Source organism: Chelonoidis abingdonii, chromosome 7 (assembly GCF_003597395.2).
Source record: "Chelonoidis abingdonii isolate Lonesome George chromosome 7, CheloAbing_2.0, whole genome shotgun sequence".
Lineage (NCBI taxonomy): Eukaryota > Metazoa > Chordata > Testudines > Testudinidae > Chelonoidis > Chelonoidis abingdonii.
Genome location: NC_133775.1, coordinates 81,434,050 through 81,446,139, shown reverse-complemented (window position 1 = coordinate 81,446,139; position 12,090 = coordinate 81,434,050). Strand labels below are relative to the sequence as shown.

Here is a 12,090-nt window from a genome sequence, read left to right as displayed (position 1 = left end):
CATACACACACACCCCCATAACTAGATTGAGGATTATTTGAATTAAAGGCTCTTTTTGCTTGAAGTTCCTTCACTGACTGTATGCTGCTATTAGAGAACAACAATAACTAATGTGCCTCTTGCATCAATTGGTACTGCACCCAAGTTTCAGAATACTTCAGGGTCTACTGTCCTCATGCATAACAAAACAAAAAAAATATTCCATACCTAGTGCACATGTTGGGACCAAAAGTAATTTAAGATACAGAGGAGCCTGCTGTGAATGGGGCAGGCTGACAGGAAAGGAGTGTACAAAGGGCAACGGGAGGTAAAGATTGCCTGAAAGAGAGTAACAGTTTGCAGAATACTCTCCTGAAGACATATAATAAATCCACCTTGTGTGCTCTTTCTCATCTTGTCTCTTTCCAGAGAAAGGTGATCTAGGTTTGCAACCGAAAAACCTATTGACTAAATTACACACATGAAGGGAGAGGAGAGTAATCCCCTGTGGATTATCGCTTGTAGCAAAATTACAAATATTTTAACTCATTTTAGCTTTTTGTCTGTACCAAAAAGTTTATAATCCAAATCTATCTCTGTCCTTGTATGGCACTATAAATAATAATAGCTATTATTTGGATTTTCAACTCAGTGTATGTTGAGACAGACCAAGACTTATAAATAAGTCTTTTGACTAATTTTGTTGCAGTCCACCTAGAAATACCTGATTTCTCTATTTTCCATTGCATTCACTGTATGTGTATTATGTGATGCTAGCCTATATGGAACAATTTCATTTATTTCTTTGTCTAAGCACATCTTCAGGGATGCTAACTTGAGCTCCAGGAATACAGTTCAAACCAATTTAACTTTTGCCTCCTCTACTGGATGGCTGAAATGGTGGCTGATTTTTTTCTCTCGAGATAGGTTCAAGGTGCTAAATTTTGTTCCCACAAAACGAAGAATGTTTGGATCTGGTATTTTAATTCTGTTCCATCTCTACTTTTCCCCAGTCCTTAGATCATGACATTGTTTAAGTGTAAACCAAATCCGCATTTTAAACTAAGTGACTATGTAAATATACTAATGGCACAGGACTGAGACCACTTGCATTCAAATGGATCCACAACCAATGTAATAAAAATAATTAAGATATGGAACTAGACACTCCAGATAATTGCAGTATCTTTAAATATTACTCTTTTGCTTATGAGCACAGGCTATCTGCAACATGATTGTCAGTGAGGATCTACACATTCACCCACATATGTTACAAATAAATAGAAAATATGAAAAGTAGTATAAAAATTATCAACTGGCATCATCTTACTGGCATTTGGTGGTGACTTTCAGATCTTGAGTTTCTTCATAATTCACCAACTAAATACTTCCCCTCTTAGAATTATTGTATTCTTCCTCCCGCAGACTTAATCTACTGTATCAGCTGCCCGATACAGTTACTGAGCTGAAAAAAATCACACTCACCTTTTCTCTTTTTCTCCTCTTCACCCCATTGCTATCCTAGTCAGTGAAGTGTCTCAATGAGTTTTCAGTGCATAAGGTGATGGGCCAATAAGGGATTTTCTGATGTTAAAACTAGAAACTGAAAAAACTAAACATCTGGTTAGGCTGAATAATAGTAAAAGAAGAGATCATACTCACAGCAACTGCAGAGAGACAAGTCCATCGAAAAGGCCTTTGGGAATCTCAGTGATCTTATTTCCATAGAGCACTCTGAAAGATACGGGGAAACAAAATAATAGTAAGTAACAGTCCAGCTTACTATCCTCTCTCATCCCTCTCTGAATTATCATTTTTATTGATCTCATGCACCATGACCATGATCTGTAGCCATTTCATTTAACTACTGATCTCATTTTCTTTTCAGGAGGGCACATGGTATTAAATGAGTTGTTATGATTCAGACTTTGTCTGGTGCTGAAAAACGTCTTTAATGCAGAAACTGGACATTTTCCAAAAACTGTATTTCACTATTTTTCAGCCTGTCTTTTTTCCATTCTCCCTGTACAAAATGTTTTAACCATTAAGACCCGCTGTTCACGATGCAAAAAGTATAGAATTCAGCATGGTGATGCTGCACTGTTAATTTCTAACAATCTTGAAATACAAACCAGGGACGTGTACATTTCAAAGGACCCTGTCTGGATGAGATCTGAATGTCTTATGACAGCAGAATTGGGTACAGAATGTCACCCAATCAGCATTTCAGGAGGTATTCTGCCTCCACCAGTTGCAATCTCAGCCTGACCCAGTAAGTGCAACGGAGCTCAAGAGGGGAAAATAAGGATACATGAATATTTCACAACAACAAAAATGATTCACTTATGAAACTAAGTAGAGATTTGGGAGCATACATGGGAGTTACTTTGTATAAGCTGGTTCACTGAAAATGCCAGGTGCCTCGATGATGTTCAGTATGCACTAACACTGTAGTAATATCAGAAAAGTTCCAAAGGGTTTCCCTCAACCCAAGCCAAACATATAGCTGTGAAAGCAGTGAAAACCACCACCACAGCTCAATGGCCATCATATTAAAACAAACTTTAGATTTTTAGAAAAAGAAAATAAACATTTCCAAGTCTAATGGGGCTGCATGTGTGTGGCACATTAACATTGGAACAAATAACTGACTAAACAAAAGTCAGTATGAGAGCTCAGGCACCCATTTGTAAGTCATATTAATGTTCAATGTTACACTGAGCCAAATTAGCTAATGTCATTGTCTGCCCACCATGTCACAGTGGAAGTCAAACATTCCCGTGTAGCAGCAGAGAAACACAGGGGAAGCACATGACATTGCATCTTATTTTCCTACATCCTACATTTCCATTTATTGTTTCTAATTGAGAGCCTGGAAACATTTACGCAGGAGCTGCTTTGATTAAGTTTGAGCCAAGCAAATGTTCAAATGCCCACGTTTGCCTGGTTGTTGTCAGGTCCACACTCCAAAGATATTTTGTCTTTGATATACTGACAATGGCACTCCTGAAAGTACTGCCGCTAGTAGTTACTTACGGGAGATGCATCTCCATACTGGCCAACATCACACCCAATTACCATATCCCCAACCTTCCATCTTCCCGCCTCTCCTGTATGAATGTACACACACTGCAGTGTTTCTGGAATGCCAGCATTCAAGTCAGAAAAACACACCAGAAAGTATGCAGGAAGACCCAACTGATCATTTCAATGATTCCACATACTCTCAGAGATGACTTTAACAACAAGGGGCCTATTTTTGGAGGTTTACCTACAGAAATAAATGCTGTAAAATGCATGTGCATTTACTTCCCTAGCTTGAACATTAGTCATTTCTGCTTTTAATGCATGCAGTTTTCTAGTTGTGTGTGCAAATTTGGCACATAAATGTTACATTGCATCCCGCAACACCTGAAAATCACACCCAAGATATTTTGCATTCAAATTATAGTCATACCAAGTAAAATACACAATAAAACAAAGTAAATAAAGAAAATGGCTCTATCACACAATTAGTGAATCAACAAAGACACTTTTACCCTTATTTTTTCCTCTTGGAGTCTCATTAATGCTTCATTTCCTTCACAGGCTATTTGGAAGAACGAAAGGGTGGCTTTGTAGGGATTTATACTTGTCATTTAGTGCCAGGTAAAGGAAGAAATTTACAGATACTATCTCCCCTTGTGGCAGGAGAAGGAAGAAGACTTCTGGCTGAAGTATACCTGCAGTAGTCTGATCTCCATGCTCTTGATTTGAAATTTAAAAATGAGTGAAACAGGGTTAAAAGGGACCGCAAGACCGCATCCTCTCCTCTTCCCTCTCTTCCAACTATAAATACCCACAGTGGTGGTCTTTGTTCAAGACAGATACCAATCTGGATGCAGATGAGAGCCATGAAAACAAACACACAATCCTATGTGCAAGAGTGCCCAGTGCATAAGTTGTATTCTGCTCATCACTGGTACTTCTGACATGGCAGTTTCTTCTAATGCCAGAATAATTAATACTGAAGAATCATTTGCTATCTACTTGAGTCAAGCAAACTTTTCACAATACTGCAGGTGGCTTCCTAGTGTTAGCGAGTTGTTGTGGCATATGTACAATTGATGCATTCTTAAGAGCATGTAGAGTCATCAACCTGTCAGTTCACAGCTAAATGCTTTCAGCATGGCTGCGACCCACATGCTGCAATTCTGCAAAGCACCGGGCAGATTAGGTGGATTTCAGCTAGCAGCAATTTCCTGACTGTCATCAACCTTCCAAACATTGGTAAGAACAGTGCATGAAAAACCCAAACTGCCAGCTGCAATGCAAACATTAGAGCAGAAGCTTGGGAGAATCAGTCTGTTAAACTGATGAGGAGATTCTTCACTAAAAACAATAAAATAAAAGCCCCACAGTTATATTCAGCTGTTCATGGAAATTAAAAGTGCTCCTAGAAACAGGCCAATTTATTTTACTGATTTAACTAATTGCTTGGGTTCAGAGAACTGAAAAAAGGAGTAATTTTTTACATATTCTTTCCCCTTTATTATATTTAACAAACGATGCATTCCAGAAAGTGAAGCTTGTTGTTCCTTCACTATTCCAAATAGAGCAGCTTATCTTGTTAGCTCTTCATAACAAGAAAGACAACAAGCAAATGAAAACCCTAATTAAAGAGGTCAGACACGCCTTCAAATGACCATGCTCGTCTGTTTCATACTGTTTGTTAACACTTTCATGCTTTTATATTAAAAGTGTTATTTATTTGTTCCCATAATATAAGAACTAGAGGCCACCAAATGAAATTAATGGGCAGCAGGTTTAAAATTAATAAAAGAAAGTTCTTCTTCACACAGTGCACAGTCAATCTGTGGAACTCCTTGCCCGAGGGGGTTGTGAAGGCTAGGACTAAAACAAGGTTTAAAAGAGAACTAGATAAATTCATGGAGGTTAAGTCCAAGCCAGGATGGGTAAGGAATGGTGTCCCTAGCCTCTGTTAGTCAGAGGGTGTAGATGGATGGCAAGAGGGAGATCACTTGCTCATTACCAGTTAGGTTCACTCCCTCAGGGACACCTAGCATTGGTCACTGTCAGTAGACAGGATACTGTGGTGGATGGACCTTTGGTCTGCCCAGTATGGCCATTCTTATGTTCTTATGTGTCTGCCAAGAGATGCTATTAAACTTGAAGAAAAGTTTAGCAGAACATGATATTTTGTGGGTTAATTTGACTCAAACTGGTGCCAAAATACCACAGTTGCTGACAGTCTGAGCAAATGCTGATAGATTAGATAAAATAATTAGACAGAAATAAGGAAAATTCTCTCCACAGTTTGGTGTCTCAGTTTCTGGACTAATCACCTGATGTAAGTGGCTGAAGCACTACTTCACACCCAGCATTAGAATATACTGTAAAGAACCCATGAAAATATTAAACATGAAACAATCCTGCACTGGCAGGAACTTGGACCAGAAGGACACTAATGCATTTTCTACAATCTCTAGAAGTTCTGGACCCCTTTAACAATCCGAATATTAAGGAATTTGGGATCACATGAGCAGTGTAATATAGTATAGGCCTTCCACAAGCACCGAGGTTTAGTTGTCTGCTTCTCAAGTATTTGAAACAATGGGTGCAGATTTCTCTCTATTCTCTGGCACTTCTGCATGCATTCCCGCCATCCTAGTTGCAACTTGCTCAGTTGAGTCAGAGTTTCAGAACATAAAGCTTTTCTCCTGAAAGTTGACCCAGAACTTGCTGGATATAAAAGCCCAGTGCTGAATCCTTTATGCTGTACCATATGTTTTCCAGCTAATAGTTCCTTTAGTTTGGCTTGGTTATAACGTTCTTAGTGAAGTGCCAAATCATGACTCTGTGCAATAGCTTTTTCAGCCCTCAAAAGCCTTTTAACTACCTTTCAGACTGTGAAAATGATTCTTTTTATGAAGAATTATATTTCCAAAATTATGAGGACAATGGCATAGGTTCAACAGGAATAAGAGCTCTCAAAACAGCAGCAAGGATTGTGGGTAATAGGATCATTAGATTTCTGATATTTTAGGAAAACTTGCACCTTTTTTTGTACGGCATTTCATATTTTTCCATAACAATTAGGCCAAATAAATCAAGATAAAAATACTGGCTGCAATTTGTTACTCTAAAATAGATGCAACATTTATTTAAATAGATAGTGTTTTAGCCCAGAATGACACCAGATACATCATCACATGGCATGTGATGATGTAAAATATGAATGACATGCCAAACACTAAGAATAATCTGTATGCCAGCTGATCTAAACTGATAAATCACTTGTGAGCCTAATTCAGATTTCTCATTTTACACAGTTCTAAAATCTACTCCTTCACAACTGAAGGGCTTAGGCTGCTTTGCTGCATCATACAAAATGTCTCCAGACTGTCTGGATAAGGTCCTCAGAACTCTGGCACAGCCGAATTAAATGTGCAGAAAGTCTACTGGTTCCCCGAATGCTCTTGTATCTTTGGTACTATGTACAATAAGCAGACACTAATCCCTCATTCAATACCCTCTCTGATAGTCAAGCCAGATGTTTCACTGGATGAACCAAAAAATAATTTACTTCAGAAAATCCATGTGACAGCTGAAACAGAGTAGAAACAGGAAAGCGTTCTGAACTTATTCACAATTTCCAGCCTGGTGTATGAAACTTGTATTTTATTAACAGTTACCTAATAAAGGCAAAATAATACTCTAGTTATACGGGTTGTAAATCTAATATATTACTAACATAGCCGTTTTCAAATGTTTGCTTAACACCGAGACAGTGGAGTCCCTTCCAATCAATCTTTTCTGCTTCCATGTCTTCCCTACAACAACATTATCTCTGATACAAAAAGTAATATTAGGATAGTATTATGGAGGCAAGAGAATAACAAGCCTTCTAACATGAATTTCAGCTAGCAGCCTTCTAACATGAATATAGCAGCTGCATTGTTACCACTTCTTTTTGTATATGTGTTGCTTACTTATCCTTAGGTTAAGGACTTTGCATTTACTTCTATGTATCTTAAAGACTCATATGGACCCCAGTACTGTAGTATCTGGGCACCTCACAATGTCTAATGTATTTATCCTCCCAACACCCCGTTACATAGGGACATGCTTTTATTCTCATTGCACAGATGGGAAACTAAGGCCATGTCTACACTTACAAGTTTACAGTGGCAAAGGTGTAATGATACAGCTGTAAGATGCCACTGTAAGATCACATTGTAGCCACATTACGCTGACGGGCGAGAGCTCTCCCACTGACATAATAAAACCAACTCAATGAGTGGCGGTAGCTATGTCAGCAGAAAGTGTCTCCCACTTGACCCTGCCAGCAGGTAGGGGATCTTGGGGGACAACTACTGCACTAGTGGGATGCAAAATAAACTTTATTAAGAAAATGCAAAAACAGGGAAAATTCAATAGTGAGGGGTATGGGGTTTGTTAAGGTAGACAATTGGGGAGGGGTTCTTTTAGTAAATAGTATGGGGTTTCAATAGTGGGGTTACAATACAGTGGGGTACAATACAGTTGGTAACCAATTAACACTGAAGCATAAATGTAACAGGTAGCTAACAATTTCTATGTAAAGGTGTGTCACAGCAGCATATAGCCAACTAACAGTTATGGGGTAAAATGTGAGGTGTGGTTAGAGAGAAAAAAAGGGTAACCAATGGTTTTATGCTAGACTTCAAGTACTACAACTGAGGTTTGGGGCAGCGGGAAGACAGACTTAACCACAATTATACAGAAACACAGCAAACTCTTATCTATGAATCTAAACTTAACCAAGACTACACAAATTAGCAAGTAACAGAACACAATGCAACAATTTTTTAAACCTAACTTACAGAGCACAATACAAACAATTCTCTAAACCTAACTTAACCACAGCTATGCAAAATGAAATTACAACTTATCTAGAGTAAAACCTGATTCTAATAGGTGCACCTTACACTATGCCAATTCTTTGATCGGAGGGGGAGCAGTTCCAGAGGGCAGAGTGGTGTGTGCTCAGGGTACAGCACAGGGGGGGGCGTTTAACTAGTGGTGGCTGCAGCAGTGGGCGCGGCTGCAAGCTGGCAGCCAGGATACAGTCCAGGAAGGCACCAGCTTAGCAGCGGCACAGGCTTATTTTTTTAGCAGCAAAGGAGCTGCGGAGCAAGAAACAGATTATAGATACAGACCAAGGAGTTAGCTTGGGTCTGTCTGCTTGGGAAACAAGGCCAGCAGCTAGGACAGGGGAGCCTGCAAGAGAGAGAGCTCTTACCAATCCCCAGGACAGCAGCAAACAGTAGAGACAGGAACAGCAGTAGCATCGGAGGATGGAGAGAGGACTTGATTCGCTTTCAGTAATCAGGAGATCTACAGGCACAAATTCGTTGTTTGTGGAGGGGAATTTAAAACGGGGTACGCTCAAAAAAAACGAGAGTGGAGAGAGGGCCCCCAAAGACCCCTAGCTGATCAGACCAGGTGGCAAAGCAAGGACCTTCTCCGAGGTCTGATCAGAAAATGTCTGGTTTTAAAGGGAAACTTAGGCAGTTTCCCACCCAGTACTTTTGATTGTTCCTCTTGATACAGGGAGGAGAGGAGGCAGAGAAAAACCTGCAGGTGAGCATAGCATGCCTGGGCAAGGGGGGTGTTCTGAGCCACAGGTATGATCATATGCTTAATTAGTTGGGCCACTTCAGGTCTTGCATTCTGGGCAGCGCCCCCCACACCGAGCCCGGGTCTGAACAAAGAGTCAAACAAAGAAGCAAGAAGCCCCCTCCCTAGGCAGGGCAGTGGCTCCAGTTAGTCTGTACAAGCCATCCGATGAATAAGGCTGTGACTTTAGTTAGCACAATGGCCGGGAGGGGCGGCCACCCAGGACAAACAGAAAGGAGAAGGGAAAGAGGAATGCTAGCAGGGGGACAGCTGTAACAGACACCACCGACATAGCACTGTGCACATGAACACTTATGCTGGCAAAATTTATGTTGCTCAGGTGGATATTTTCTCACACCATGTGCAACAAAAGTTTTGCTGACATAAGTGCTAATGTAGACATGGCCTAAGACACAGAGAGATTAAGTGACTTGCTGAAGGTCACACAAAATGGGAATTAAAACCAGGTCTCCAGAGTCCCTCTACCTCCACACTTGATGGCTGCAGACCTTCACTTCTCTAGTCACTCTAAATCAACGTGCACTTTGGTCTGATCCTCTTATGTGTCCTGTGTAATTCCAAAATATGATCACGGTTGAATTTACACCAAATATCCACCCAAACACATGAAAAGAGCCTGCAGGGATGTGGGTTTTTTTGGGGGAGCATTTTTTTAAATTGCAGCTGGTGACCAAATAAGTTTCTGGAAACTCCAAGGGAACTCTGAACTCTGCTTCAACTATTGTAGCAGAAAGCTTCATAGCTTGAAGACTGACAGGAGGATTCACTACCGTAACAAAAATAACTCCATAAACTACCCAGAAGCATGGACAATCAGTGACCGATAGACCATAGACTGAGAGCAACTTTATGTGGCAGAACAAAGTGTTATGGGGAAGAATGGAGGCACTTCAGGGTAAAGTCAATGCTCTCTAACAAACTAGATTTATTCTCCCTGATTCTGGGCTCTAATAACTAACTCAAAAGGGAGTTGAGGGAGGAGCCAGAGCTCCCTTTTTTCTGTGTATTCCCTGGATTTTCTTTCAAGAAGAAAAACATCCTTACCATCAAGACTGATTCCAGACATGGCTGGAGAGCAAACTTCTGCTGAACACATGGGTTAGGAGAAACCAGCTACCTAATTTCCTTTTTACAGGATACGCTGGCAATGGAAGGAGCTTGGGGCCTTATACTGGATAAGCTCTTCTCCCTCTTGGTTTGTGCTAAAGAAATCACTGCCAAGACAGGAAGTGCTGTTCTAAGGAGCTGAGATGTAATAATCAGTTTGAGTCTGAGCACGAAGAGATTTCTTGTTTGAAAAAGATTTATTTTTTTAAGAAAAAGTCTGGTGACTTTGTAGTGCATGGGCCACTAGTCACGTTTAAGAGATTGGATTTTGTATAGCATGTGCATCTGTTGCTGTAATTAGCATCACTATGTTTATAAACTACTGCACACATGTTCTCTTCTATTCTACTGTAACTATGGTGGGCAGAGTACCCTGCCTCACCACTGAGGCCTTGCACCACTCAACTAATTACAGGAAAATTTGGATTGGGTAAGCTACTATATAAGGGGCATCCACTGGTCAGTTGTTAGAAAAACATTCTTGGCAGCCTTGCAGATAGGCCCTATCGCTCTCCTGGAAGCAGAGAGCACCACAAGTGCAGTCAGCTAAGAAGGAGCAGACAATGTAGGCTGTGGAAGAAAAGGAAATGAATTCAAACAGTTTTTATTTTTTAATGGGCACAAAGTTGCCTACTTTCATTTCTGCATTAGTATGTCTCCTTCCTTTATCATGGTTTTACCTCTGAAAGCTACAAGACCAGCTGTACCATATGCAGATTTAATCTCAATGTTGGCAAACATTCTTATCAGATAACAACCTAATCATATTCAATATAAAGATAAGAAAAATTACTCAGCTAAGATAATGCACTGTAGACAAAGCAGCAACCATTCAGAAAATGGAGCTGAACAATGTCACTGGGCCACTAGAGCTCCAAAAATAATGAACCACTTAAAAAAGAGTGAGTGAATTCTATCTTGTTCCCTCTTGTTCTGCTCCATTTGGTAGTGCCATAGGACAGGGACTGGCCCTTTAACAGGAGTTGGCTTCAGCCCCACTTCTGCCTCATTATCTGCCTCCCAGCTGATGGGCCGGGGCTGGTGTCTGGCTCAGGTGTCCATGCATCAGATATTAATAGCCTAGGGGTAGGGCTGCCTTTAAGAGGGAGCCAGCTCCATCATGGAGGAAGACCAGATACAAGGAAAGACCTAAGGGAAATCTTTCTAAAGAAGCCCAGATTCTGGAGTGGGCCTAGTGGAGCTTCCCAGCTCAGAGAGAGTGAGAACCTGATGCACAGAAACAAGGATAAGGAGAAGATACATCAGCAGGGAGGTACCTGCAAGTGAGCCAGAAGAGACCCATGGGTATGGAGTACCAGGGAACCAGCACTCCCTACCAACCAGATGGAAAGGCCTGACTGCAGTGACCTGCGGAGAATGGCAGGAGCAAAACCTTAAGAGAGAGTTTAGAGCCCATGAGGTGTATAATGGACTAGTGAGTCTCCAGGAGGCCAGGAATTTCTAGTTTTGAATTTAAATACCTTTGTGTATATAATCCAGTTCCTGCAAGGGGATAGCAATTGGAGCACAGCTGTAGTGATTAGTTTGGCTATAGATGGAGGCAAACAGAGGCAGTGTCCAACACTGGATGAGGAAAGACTCTGCTATAGGCAACTTCCCTCCTTGTATTTTCCTTTTGGTGCTTCTGGCCAAAACTATCCCTGTCTCCTTGATGAACTACTTCGTGATACGCCTCACCTATACTTAACCTGAACTGGTCTGGAACAGTTTTAAACCAACTGAGGCTCATTCAGTTTAAACAGAGTTTTGGATGACAAGCCAAAGAATACCCAGTCCCCTTACTGGTTCTGGGGGAAGTCAAAGTGTTATTGATACATTCCAGCATGGTTTTGGTTCTGGCTTCCTTCCTATACCTCAATGTGCCACCCCAGCCACTGAGGTCAACTTGTAGGCTTGTGTTAATTCTACCTAAACTTGAATGCCTTTGAGCTTGGCAGGGCATTAGCACTGGAGGTGCCTTGACTCTGAAAGTTGCTTCTATCTGTTTGCCTAGAGCACAAGCCTGTTGAGCAGTGCTAGTCAAGTACTGTGCCAAATTACATTATTCAGTGAACATCCCTTTTTTTCACTGAATCATCTGCTAACACTTTTGTCGGATTTGACAAGATCCATAGCAGGTTGACTGGCAATAGAATACTCAAATCTACAAGTTACTCAATAAATCCTGGTAACAGTATAAATCTTTGGCATTCTACCAGGTGTGTTTAGGACACAGGATAAAGCCCATCTTTTAGTATTCTGCCTCAAGGGCTTAATACAGTATATAGTTTAATGCTGATAAGTCTTTCTATATTTGCACTG

General features: G+C 40.8%; 1 protein-coding gene across 1 annotated transcript in view; it reads right to left on the bottom strand.

Annotated features, from left to right (window-relative positions):
- The window catches only part of SLIT3 (slit guidance ligand 3), an 811,806-nt gene that overhangs the window by 251,723 nt on the left and 547,993 nt on the right, over positions 1 to 12,090 (bottom strand). Inside the window, exon 12 of the mRNA XM_075068072.1 lies at positions 1,642 to 1,713. Coding sequence (XP_074924173.1) covers positions 1,642 to 1,713 — 72 coding nt within the window. The remainder of the gene's footprint in view (positions 1 to 1,641; positions 1,714 to 12,090) is intronic.